Here is a 13,464-nt window from a genome sequence, read left to right as displayed (position 1 = left end):
TAATAATTTATGAACCACTTAAAACAGAGTAATGACATTTTGAATGTACCAAATGTTTTTTTCAGTAGGCTTACATCCTTTTTTTTGTTGAGAACTTGACAGGGGGAATTTGAAACCCCACATTCAATATTCCGCATTTAAAAGCCCAATTTAGTATGACTATCTGAAATCCCTTGCTCCAAAACAAATTTGCCATTGAAGCCTGTCTCTGAGATAGTAAGTATTGTTGTTGATGATATGACACCGAGCATTGAAAATTCATTATTTAAACCTTCGCTATTTATCCCTGGAAAATAATGAACACTGCAATAAATGACTTATCTCGTAAACACAATGTTCAACCCCAGACGACTCCATTAATATTCTCTGCATTATTGTGAGTTAAATGACTACCACTCAAGCCTAAAACAACACTGCGAAAAGAACCTGCGTTCACTGCTCATGATACCATCTCTATTTTCGAATGAAAACTGTGGGACATCAAAATCCAAAGGGCTGTTGGAGTGTAAGAAGGGATTGATACATCAAAGTAGGATCTGTGTGTTGCTTTCTTTATTACCAAGTCTCTAAAATGCTGCTGAATAACAGCTACTGTTCCTTTTTATTGAGAAGGAAAGAAATGCTTGGCATGCCATTTAAAAGGACGACTGAAGGCCCGTTCTGTTGTCCAGAAACACAGAATTTGACAAATGCAACAAAGACAGTCCATACAACCAAATGCAAGCATCATAATATACACATTGGGTTTTTGTAAAAATGTGTAAAAGGTATTTAGTGGGGAGGCACTGTTTATATTCGGATTGAGATATCTCAGCACCTCACAGCTGCAAGGATTATTTGTAATCTGAAAAGACAACCACGTCATGGAAGACTCGGGGCTATACATGGTTTCAGGTTCCCAAGTGCTTATGAAAGTGAATGTTATGTTTATGTTATTGTGTAAATAGATGGGATGCTTGGAAGCAGCTGAGGCCTAATAGTGCTTGCTGGTCATTTTGACCTATGTCTGTTTTGATATGTACATATGTACACTGGGAGGTATTAAAAGACAAGGCATTACGGTAAGTAAGAGTAAGAGACTGTGTGGGCACTTTAGCAGTGGAAGTGAGAAATGTATGCATGCTGAGTTTGTGTGCCTATTATTTGGTTTTGAAAAACATTGCTTCGCATTTTCACTCAAAGACGGTGTTATTTAATGATTTTCCTTTCTCTACACATTGGTCATTAGGAATCTGTCGAATTCACATGTCAAACCTCCTAAGTATTTTTGTGGCCACGACTCGTACATTTTGCAATTCCAATTAAGACCACCTGTCATTCAAATGCTGTCAGTTGAGTGTAAATCTGACAGAACTCACATGATCAGAGATCGCATATGTGGTCTCTGTTCAAAATTCACATATGCACAATTTTCATTGAGCGATAAAATCAAATGTCAGCAACACTGTTCAGTCTGTTCAGCTGCATGTAAGCTTTACACCGTGTTCCAAATTATTATGCAAATTGGATTGAAGTGTCATAAACTTTAAATGTTTTGTTTTTCAATTAAACTCATGTATGATATTGTGTCTCAGGATGCCTTGGATCATTGAAATTAATCTCATACACATGTGATAATTAGTTTGCCATGTGAGCCCAATCAAAGGAAAACTACTTAAGAAGGACGTTCCACATGATTAAGACGTTCCACAGGTTTCAAGCAATATGGGAAAGAAAAAGGATCTCTGCTGCCGAAAAGCGTCAAATAGTGCAATACCTTGGACAAGGTATGAAAACATTAGATATTTCACAGAAACTTAAGCGTGATCATCGTACTGTGAAGGGATTTGTGGCTGATTCAGAGCACAGACGGGTTTCTGCAGATAAAGGCATAATGAGGAAGGTTTCCGCCAGACAAAATCATCGGATTAGGAGAGCAGCTGCTAAAATGCTGGAGTCTGGAGTCCCGCGAACCTCAAGGTGTAGGATCCTCCAGAGGTTTGCAGCTGTGCATAAACCTATTATTCGGTCACCCCTAAACAATGCTCACAAGCTGAAACGGTTGCACTGGGCTCAGAAATACATGAAGACTAATTTTCAAACAGTCTTGTTCACTGATAAGTGCCATGCAACCCTGGATGGTCCAGATGGATGGAGTAGTGGATGGTTGGTGAATGGCCACCATGTCCCAACAAGGCTGCGACGTCAGCAAGGAGGTGGCGGAGTCATGTTTTGGGCCGGTATCATGGGGAGAGAGCTTGTAGGCCCCTTTAGGGTCCCTGACGGTGAGAAAATGACCTCGGCAAAGTATGTAGAGTTTTTGACTGACCACTTTCTTCCGTGGTACAAAAAGAAGAACCTTGCCTTCCATAGTAAAATCATCTTCATGCTGCAAAGAATACCTCTGTGTCATTGGCTGCTTTGGGCATAAAATAAGAGAACCTCATGGTGTGGCCCCCATCTTCCCCTGACCTCAACCCTATTGAGAACCTTTGGAGCATCCTCAGGCAAAACATCTATGAGGTTGGGAGGCAGTTCACATCAAAACAGCAGCTATGGGAGGCTATTCTGAGAAAATCTGAGAAAAATATCATTCGCATAATAATTTGGAACGCACTGTAGTTTACCTCACTAGTCTATTTGTAACAGTGACAGTGATGACAACCAATAAAAAGTATAATTAAGAGGTGTCACAAGATCTGTTCTAATTATTGTGGCTCCCGTGACACAGGAGCCTAGGGGACCAGTTCTGTTTTTTTCTTGGTTTTAGGTCATGAGGTCGGTCATCCTTCTCATAATGGTTAAATGGTTTTCACTTGACCAGCTACACTTTGATTAACACTTAGTTCTCCCGTGGTGTTTTTATAGAGTCAAAAGATGAATACAGTATATCTTCAGATGGAATGCTTGGGGGAATTTTTTTAATTTCCTTTTTAGTCCTCTATTCAATGACACCCACGATGCCAAGATGTGGTATTATTTACTCTTTGAAAAGCAAAGGCACTCCAGAAGAGATAGCATGCCACAAAAGTGTCGGGTTGGTTTTATTTTCAAAGACACTGTTAAACTGAATATTAGCCAACGAAGCCACCATGACCACCCTTGGCAGCTTAAAGAGGAAAATAGGCAATTTCTCATTTCCACATAGTCTTCTCACAATCTCTTTTGAGAGCTGTGACAATTGTTTGCCCCCCAAATCACCGCAAACATCAGGAAGTTGTTGGAAGTATCCATTTCCTATCTCACTTCCCCTGATAGTGGCTTGGGCTTTGGTGAACCACTGATAGCAGCAGCGTGTGTGTGTGTGTGTGTGTGTGTGTGTGTGTGTGTGTGTTTTCTCCCTCAAACAGAGAAAGCGTTACTGAAACTTGATATGAACACCATGAAAAAGTGGATGATTCGCAGCTGCAAATCCCAAAGGCTGTTTTCTCTTACCTTTTCATTCAACCCACGGATGACAAATGCACATAAAACCTATCCAAGGTATCCAAGCTTGCCAAAGCATTACCCACAGCACTCCTTTTCAATTGATGACAATGAGTTATTGGCTGCGGGCAAAGATAAAGGCGGGGCCAAATGGTTTAATACGAAGAGAAGAATTCACCTGGGTGTATCTTTCTCCATTTTGGTTTAACCACCGGAATGAAAGCTACCATTAAAGGGCAAACACAATCAGGTATCGACAGCAATATACTATTAGAGGCATGCTCTTGTCTGCTATAACTACACCATTGTCTGGTGACGAATACAGACAGGCGCCATCACTTAAGGGTGGAGTTTTCAACAGGCTTAAGGTGCTGTAAACTGTAATCTCATATGTCAAGTCAGGACAGACTAATGATAATATGGTGTAAAAAGTCAATAGTCCACACTGCGGCAATTAGAGAGGCATTATAAAGTATATAAGATACACAGAAACACAGAAAGGTAGAATAGGTACACAAGGAAGTAGAGTAATGAGTGTTCAGCAAGATAAGATAAGCTCCAGCTCTCTCTCCCTTGCTCAGATATTAAAACTCCCTGATTGTGTGTATGTGTGTGTGTTCTGACTACATGTTCTGCCTGGTTGCTCTTTCATAAAACATGCATGTTAAGGCAAAAGAGCTCTGCTCGATGTCCAGATAGTCATAGTACAGTGACATCATTTGAGAGAAAAGAGAGAGTGATTCACCAGGTACAGAAAACTGCTCTCTCTCCCACAGAAAAGGTGGGCATCGACTCATGTCAACAAGCTCAGATGAACTAGCTCGGAGCTCTGACAAAAGAAAGAAAACAAAATTACACAGCGAGTGGGCTGGCTGGCTGTCTCAAGTGTGTGGAAAAACCACCCTTACTCTAAATTTACACCCAAGTAAAAATCATCTTTGATTACTCTGCAAGGCAACCAAGTCACATTTTGCACAGAGCACATACAATTATGTAGTTGTCTGTCTCATGCTGCCCATGTCCTGTTGTGATCTGCGGATAGCAAGCCTTATCCATGAGAACACAATTCTTCTCAGCCACCAAATCAGAGGCAATCATGTCTGTGGGTGGCATGAGATCTGTGCCAACCAGACATCATCTAAAATTTCCCATCTGAGAGGCATTATTCAAATTCACTGATCTCATACTGATTTAGAACACATAATTCACATCCAGCTGACTGGCAAAATGTACACCCCACCCGGCTCTGCCTCGTCCCCCCCCCCCCCCCCCCCTCTCCCTGTTCAGATGACTTCAATAGCGAGGATATATCAAACCGTTAAGTTCTAAGCCCTGAGACGTTGGGATTGCAATAGAGTCTGTTAGAGAGAAGAGCTGGCCTTGCACTTTAATGACAAACTAAAGTCAGAAAACAGCCAAAACAGCAGGACTTGTTTACTTGGCAGAAATACAGTAAGCCTAAGCCTTTCATCCTGGGCTTCACTCAGCCAATGCGGGTTTGTGCAGAAATAGGAGAAACCCAGCGCCACCCGAGGCGTCAAGCGAAGCCTTCGTATGTGTTGGGAAAAAGCTGTAGCCCACGATGGACGGCTAGCTAGTTAGCTTAGAACACGTTGCCTACGAAGTTCCCGAAGCCGCACACAAAACACAGGCCTTAACGTCTTTTCCTTTTACCCAACCCTTTGTAGAGCTTTGTAGATATTGCCAAGGCAGGGCCTTATGCTTCCAATGCAATTTTAGAACATGTAATTACAGACTTACATGTTATAAATTTAAACATTTTCAAAAACCTGTAATATGCGGTGAGAATGTCATATTGAGTTGATAATGTGGAGAGATATCAGGCCTATTTTGATCTCATTTAATACCACAGATATGGAAAATAAAATATAATTTGCAATCATTCTTCAAGTCTTGAAGAATGATTGCAAATTATATTTGATCATCAGATTGAATGTCTTCTTGACAAGAAGACATTCAATCTGATTCTGAAATAAAAAATATTGGCTAGGTAAACACACTGTTGTCGTTTCAACAGGCGCTCTACATAAATCACTGCCTTCTCTAATAGTCAGCTTCACTGCTGGCTGCCTGTTTTCTCTCCCCACCTACCTCTCTGCCTCCAAGCACTGCTGCAATCTTCAAAAACAAAATGAGAACGAAAATCAAAGCAACATAACAGTGATTTAATGAAGTCTCCTTTGTCCAAACCACTCTTTTGTTGAACCTGACGCGAGGGGCTCTGGTGTCCCACTGATAAAACTTTTAGCATGCTTTGATATGCATGAGTGGGTCTTATCCTTATGCTTCAGTGTACTCCATAAAACCAGTTTTTCCCCATGCAACTCTTCTGACGCTTCTGAAAAGGAAACACATAAAAGATACAGCCAATTCTACTGTGAAGGGGTTCTGCCCACAGTGGACCTGACCATAAGCTTCATAAAACTCTAAACTTAGAAGTAGGGAATAATGACTTCAGATATGTAGGCTAAGAAGACTTCAACTTAAATAAGTAATGAACACAATCTAGAACCAATGTGCAATAACATCTAGGCCTGGATGAAGAAAAACTATGTGTATAATAGTATCAAAGAAAACAAAGAATTTGTCATCTTCGGTGGGAGGTAAATATGAAATACCAAAAAAGTATGCCACTCAATTCTAGTTCAGATGCTTTAAGGCCCGGACACATCGGCCCGATAATCGCCGTTGAAGAGTCTGGAGTGGGCGGGGACACAAATCTGTTTGGTGTGTGCCGTGAAATCGGTCGTCGTAGATGGCGGCGGGCAGTCTTTCAGTTGGAGCAATTTGATTTGTGGAGGGCTAGTGAATAAGTGAAGCCCGGAAGTGAGGCGGGTAGCACAAACAACTAACAACAGTTAGCCATTGTTTTAATATGTTTGTTTGTTTCGTTCAGCGAGTACTCACATGCATCAACCCTTGTTGACTGCTCGACACCATGCTTGACACTCTCTGCTAAAAATGGTGCTCTTTATGGTCCATAAATATAAATACGTATTTCTATCTATGTTTATGGTCTAGAGAGCCGTCCCATCATTTCCGGCTTCCGTATTTTTTCGGGCCACAATACAGATTAGCGCCGCCTGCTGTTATGGAGACATTACGTCCCGCGCAAGCGCAGAGCGTACGGAAAGTCAGCAGTCGGCTTGGTGTGTTCTTTGGCGACAGGAAGGCTGGAGCTGCCTGAATCGGCAAACTCCATTTTCGGGTAGTCAGACTGGTGTGTCCTGGCCTTAAGTGTAAACAATCCTTTCCAGTTATGCTGCCACCATCAGAGAACAAACCAAAAGATATATTGAAGACACAAATGATTGCAAAACTTTTTTTCTCCATGGCTCGTGGACTGCTTACATTTTTAAAACCGTTATGTATGACTGCTTTGTCAGAAGATAAATATTTGATTTCGTTGCACTTTCCATTTTCAGCCTGGCTGACTTTGTATCAGCACATGTAAACTGATCTAGTCCTGCACGCAGACAAAACACCAACCCTCTGTGTCCGCATACCTAAGGTTTTCCCTTTTCTTTATCACTTATTTTGTCTCTCTTTTCCTGTCCATTGGGGAGTGCCAAGGATTACTGTGAGGCTTGTTTGGGAGGCACGCTTCACCATGAATCCTTATTTGGTCAGAAAATTCACATTGCCACTTCCAACAAAAATAACTCGGTTTGTTGATGAGACAACCTTGGGAAACAGGACCACACACGTCAGTGAAGACAATCCCGAGCAACTGCTTCACTTCCCATTCCTCTATTTCAGATTAAAGCACTTGCATTCATGGTAGCTAGACACCGGTGTACGTAAGTGAACTAAAGAAGAATAACTAATCCAGTAATAGGCATTTTTAGCCATCTCATTAACAATCTCATTTTGCTAATGTGATCTATGTTGGTCAGAATGGAAGTCATTTAAATGTACACAGACTAATTTCTATGATTTATTTCACATTTGCAATATAATCATTACGCTAAATAGCTCTGGGTGGGTGTATATATACAAATGTAGAACAAATTCTTCGATGGAATCACACTTGAATTCCAGAGTCCAGTAAAACGAAAGTACACAGAGCTTCACTTTGCACCTTTTACAAGTATTTTCTCTGCTATTCAACTAAACATAGCCTGCTCCTGCAACTTTAAAAGAACCTCGATGAAATATTAATCATCACACCATTTCCCCGGTACCACGTGAGAACACACTTTAGAGTGTTAGAGTGGAAAAACCCCTGTAGGCTCAACCCACTCCTGTCCTGGGTTAAAATATGGTGTTCACACGGCTCATGCTTTTCAGAAGAAATGGAACAGGAACCTCACAGAGGCTAGCCACGTTTTCAGCCGTGCACTAAGGTTGATCTCAAAAAGGGCTAATCAAATATGCATTAAAATTCCTTATACATGTTTCATGTTTGTGACCTTTAAATTAGTTGATGGCTTTAGATGTAGCATATACAGTTCATGCCTGTTTATGATGTGTACATCAGTCAGGACTGATCGCTGCTTACATGAAATAATACGATGTAACCTTAGTGTAGTGTAGTTAGACATTTATAAGGTAAACTGTACATTAGGAAAGGGGCTATCTTTCAATATGTCACTATGATCTCATATATTTTCAGTAGTTAAATGGTTCCTTCTCAAGCTAGCAGCCATATCCAAGGTCATCGGCTGTCCTGAAATGATTTAGGCTTGTGACTCAGCGCAGGGACTTCCTCTGACCGTTGTAATTAATAGTGACATTAATTGCCATCACAGCAACAGCAATCTTACCTGTCTTGGCGTTAATGGCAAAGAAACCCTGGGGATTGCCACTGGTGATCCTGTAGGTGAGTTTATCGCTGGCCTTGGCATCTGGATCCAGCGCATTTATCTGGATGATTGACACGTCTTTCGGGGAGTTCTCCATGACAGACGGGTAGTAGACAGGTTCAGAGGTTTGCGGTGCGTTGTCGTTGACGTCCTGCACATCGATGTAGATCTCGACAAAGGTGGAGAGCGGCACGACGCCACGGTCCATGGCGTAGACTGTGAGCCAGTAGTGAGAGGTTGTCTCGTGATCCAGCAGTTCTTGTGTTTGGATAATACCTAGGAAATTAGAAAGACATGAACAAGATATTTAGGCTACCTCATGTCAGGGAACATTTTTACATCAGGAAACATTTTTATGTGCAACACGTGCCCTCCGTCTCACATCACTGCCCCAATTTCCGGCAATAAAGAGAACAGAAGCTTGAACAGCAGCTGTCCCCGAACAGGCAGATGTGGGGTATGATTTAAGGCACCTTGACTGGACATGTCAAAGTGGTTTATTAGCGACAACCAATCAGTGCTCTCTCTTTTTGCATTCACTGGCAGGGAAGCTGTTTTACTGCCGTGTGGGGGCTGCGTCTTACAGCTGAGCAAACAAACAAGCTTTCAGAGGCTAGTGAGTTGACAATGGTTTTAAATGGAAGACTGGAGGATGGGGAGGTTTGGCAAAATGAAAGAACTAAAAAGGGATAAATAAAAATATGGTACCACTGACCACTGACAGAGTATAAAAATATCAAGGATTGCAGCAAGGTTAAATGGCAAAAAGATATTTGCCAGAAAAAAATGCAAAAAGCGTATTCCTGTCAAACATACATCATACAAATACGTTTCATATTAATAAGCTACATTGTAATATCATAAGAAACTATTTATAAGTTTATTTTATTGCTAATTTTCATGCTCTGCCTGAAAATATACCATCTGTCTGTCGGTTATTTCAAATTTCTGAATGTTTTTTTTTGTGTGATCTTTCCGGGAAAAAGCTAAAAGCAAAGTTCACAGGAGTGAATTTACTTTAGTGCTTTCCAGCTCCACCCGGCCCTACTTACGAGCACTCAGCAGGTGCTATGAAGGTACAGTTGGTCTACAGCAGAGGAAAAGGTGTGTTTGTGTTTGAATAGGTGCTGCAGTCTGAAGGAGAGGTGGTGTGCACATGCCTGTGGGTTAGTTTGCTTGTCAAAGGTGTGTATCAATGCAACACCCTAATAATTCATTTACAATCAGACTATTATTTTAACTGCTACTGGAATCATACAATTATGGCAAAAACAAACCGTCAACATAAACAGTGTCAAGTTCCTAATGGCACATCCATCTGATGACTCGCTTCAAACAAAATCATAAAGTGGGGATATCAGGTAACAGTGGCGCATGTTATGCCACAATACAGCATTTACACCGATTGGGTATTCACTGTAAACAGGAGATGCGTATATAAACATAGCAATAACATTTAATATGATTTTCTTTGGTTGCTTTAGAAAAACAGTAATAAACAAAACTATATAAAACGTACACATGTGCGTAGGGGTGGGAATCTCTTGGCACCTCACGATTCAATTCGATTCCGATTCAGAGGTCAACAATTCGATTCAAAATCGATTTTCAATGCATCTCAATGCTCAAAAATATATTTATATACACATCTGAGTTTGCAACTCAGAGTTTGCTAATCACTTCCTACTTTTGTGATGATCATTAAAGACTATCAACAGATGAATTACCTTCTCTAATATTCTTTTCACAAATATGACTTTCTATGAACAGTGCAATAATCAATGCAGCTTGCATTTCAACACAATATGGAAGTATGTAAAAACTAAACCGATTCAATTTTATTTTATTTATAATCTTGTAAATTATGTTTCTATAGGATTTCTATTCTACTATCTATTATTTTCTATGTCATTTCAACATATTGTACAAAAAGTATGGCTTGAAATTCAGCTCTCATACAAAAACGTAAACAGAGATAAAGCCGGTGCAGGTCATGGGTTTGCTGCTCTCAGCCCTTGTGTAGCCACGTTTGTAAACAACTCGCACATGTGTGGTGTACATGCGCAATGGCGCAGGAAGTACTAGTATTTACGAGAAAAAAAATATATACAGCTATATATAGCCTATACTATATACAGTATCTCACAAAAGTGAGTACACCCCTCACATTTCTTCAAATATTTCATTATATCTTTTCATGGGACAACACTGAATAAATGACACTTTGATACAATGTAAAGTAGCGTGTGTACAGCTTATATAACAGTGTAAATTTACTGTCCCCTCAACATAACTCGACACACAGCCATTAATGTCTAAACTGCCGGTTACAAAAGTGAGTACACCCCTGAGTTAAAATGTCCAAATTGGGCCCAAAGTGTCAATATTTTGTGTTGCCACCATTATTTTCCAGCACTACCTTAACCCTCATGGGCATGGAGTTCACCAGAGCTTCACAGGTTGCCACTGGAATCCTCTTCCACTCATTCATGACAACATCACGGAGCTGGTGGATACTGGAGACCTTGCGCTCCTCCATCTCCTGTTTTAAGAAGCCCCAAAAATGCTCAATAGGGTTTAGGTCTGGGGACATGCTTGGCCAGTCCATAACCTTTACCCTGAGCTTCTTTAGCAAGGCAGTGGTCGTCTTGGAGGTGTGTTTGGGGTCATTATCATGTTGCAGTACTGCCCTGCGGCCCAGTTTATGAAGGGAGGGGATCATGTTCTGCTTCAGTATGTCACAGTACATGTTAGCATTCAATGAACTGTAGTTCCCCACTGCTGGCAGCACTCATGCAGCCCCAGACCATGACACTCCAACCACCATGCTTGACTATAGGCAAGACACACTTGTCTTTGTACTCCTCACCTGGTTGCCACCACACACACTTGACACCATCTGAACCAAATAAGTTTATATTGGTCTCATCAGACCACAGGACATGGTTGCAGTGATCCATGTCCGTAGTCTGCTTGTCTTCAGCAAACTGTTTGTGGGCTTTCTTTTGCATCATCTTTAGAATAGGCTTCCTTCTGGGACGACAGCCATGCAGACCAGTATGATGCAGAGTGTGGCGTATGGTCTGAGCACTGACAGGCTGACCCCCCCACTCCTTCAAGACCTGCAGCAATGCTGGCAGTATTCATACGTCTATTTTCCAAAGCCAACCTCTTGGTATGACGCTGAAAACGTGCACTCAACCTTTTTAAACTGGGCCGCAGGGCAGTATTGCAACATGATAATGACCCTAAACACACCTCCAAGACGACCAATGCCTTGCTAAAGAAGCTCAGGGTAAAGGTTATGGACTGGCCAAGCATGTCTCCAGCCATAAACCCTATTGAGCATCTTTGGGGCTTCTTAAAACGGGAGATGGAGGAGCGCAAGGTCTCTAATATCGACCAACTCTGTTATGTCGTCATGAATGGGTGGAAGAGGATTCCAGTGGGAACCTGTGAAGCTCTGGTGAACTCCATGCCCAAGAGGGTTAAGGTAGTGCTGGAAAATAATGGTGGCCACACAAAGTATTGACACTTTGGGCCCAATTTGGACATTTTTTCTTCGGGGTGTACTCACTTTTGTTGCCTTCAGTTTAGACATTAATGGCTGTGTGTCGAGTTATTTTGAGGCGACAGTAAATTTACACTGTTATTCAAGCTGTACACTGACTACTTTACATTATATCAAAGTGTCATTTCTTCAGTGTTGTCCCATGGAAAGATATAATGAAATATTTGAAGAAATGTGAGGGGTGTACTCACTTTTGTGAGATACTGTATATATATAAAAGAAATTGATTATTAACTTATCTGAATCAATTCAGAATCGTTCGAGAGAGAATCGCGATGCATCGGAGAATCGATTATTTTTTCCCAACCCTACATGTGCGGCGGCATTATCTCAACACAAATATCTTCCAGACAGTGAAAAGAAATCCCTGACAACCTTTATAATAACAACCATTTCCATGTCTGCATTTATCTTGATACCGGCATAACCTTGATCAGTCCAACGGAAATGTATAGCTATGTTTGATTGCATTATTATCTAAAACAAATAAAGGGTGAATCATGGAATAGAAACACCCGTATCATTGCCCGGAATGGGTGTTGTCCATTTTCTACAATGAATCTGAATCTATAACACAGTGACATTAACTGGTGGCCCAGATAAGGAAGGTGACCCTTCACAATACCATACACATAAGGACACATTTAGAAATGGTTTACATAGACTATTCTCTTTACCGCTGCTGCCTTTGTTCACTCAATGTAACCTGATGAAATGCCATTGAAGAGAGTTACTGAGAGCAGACAAACTACTTGTCTGGGGTAACAGCAGACTTCTCCGAAAAGAGATCTAAACACTCTAAAATGACTTGCCACACAAATCTCACATTTAACACGGAAGGAAGTTTGGGGCTATAGCACATTTATCGTCTCGCCCTGCTTTACTTAAGCATCCCTGCATTTTCATCTTGGGATCTACTCTGGTCATTAGTCATCGTTATGGCTCCCTCAAGAACTCCAGTCAAGCAAAGGGGAAATAGGTAGCTCCAAAATGTTTCCTCAAGCCAACAGTCCCATGGCGAAAAAATAAACATCGACTAGTATATCGAGAATACAAATTAGCTGACTTTGTTTAATCAATCTAATGGCTCAAAGTTGATAATACCCAGAGAGAAATACAATTAAACATTTGGAACAGATTTAAAATGGTATTCATTTATAGAACATTTGAACGCAATGTTTTTGAAATTATTTATGATCTTACGGAAGCTGACAGCTTGCGGTGGATACTTAAGATAACTACAGGGAGAACACGTGTGCCGGAAATTGTAAATGTTAGACATAAATAAGAAATGCAGATGCTTATGTGAGGCATCCTTAGCGGGCACAAAAGAGGAGGAGGATAAATGTTTAAGAGGATAAATGTTACAGGCTCCCGCAGAGAGGGAATTAGTGGATCAGGCCGGGGACGTTAAACAGAGAAGGATTTAAGATGAGAAAGAACGAGTGGGTAAAAATGGGTAGTGAGGTTGGTGTGAGGAGAGGGGGTACGGCTGAGCGGAGGCGGTCATGTGTGCACATGCACTCGTGCTAATAAGACAGTAGTACAGGAGTACGAGAGCAAAGGGGAGACAAACGGTGAAGTATGAGACATCCTTTGTGCCTCTGCCTAGGAGATTCCCATGCTTGAATGCTCCTCTGTTTGACTGGCAGACACCAGCGT

General features: G+C 41.2%; 1 protein-coding gene across 4 annotated transcripts in view; it reads right to left on the bottom strand.

Annotated features, from left to right (window-relative positions):
- The window catches only part of fat1a (FAT atypical cadherin 1a), an 88,686-nt gene that overhangs the window by 47,890 nt on the left and 27,332 nt on the right, over positions 1–13,464 (bottom strand). For all 4 annotated transcript variants that reach the window (XM_080029300.1, XM_080029299.1, XM_080029302.1 and 1 more), the window contains exon 3: positions 8,193–8,507. In XM_080029300.1, the coding sequence (XP_079885426.1) occupies positions 8,193–8,507 (315 nt within the window). The remainder of the gene's footprint in view (positions 1–8,192; positions 8,508–13,464) is intronic.

Source organism: Ammodytes marinus (assembly GCF_949987685.1).
Source record: "Ammodytes marinus genome assembly, chromosome: 6".
In the NCBI taxonomy this organism is placed as follows: Eukaryota; Metazoa; Chordata; class Actinopteri; order Uranoscopiformes; family Ammodytidae; genus Ammodytes; species Ammodytes marinus.
This window is presented reverse-complemented; position numbering and strand designations above follow the sequence as displayed.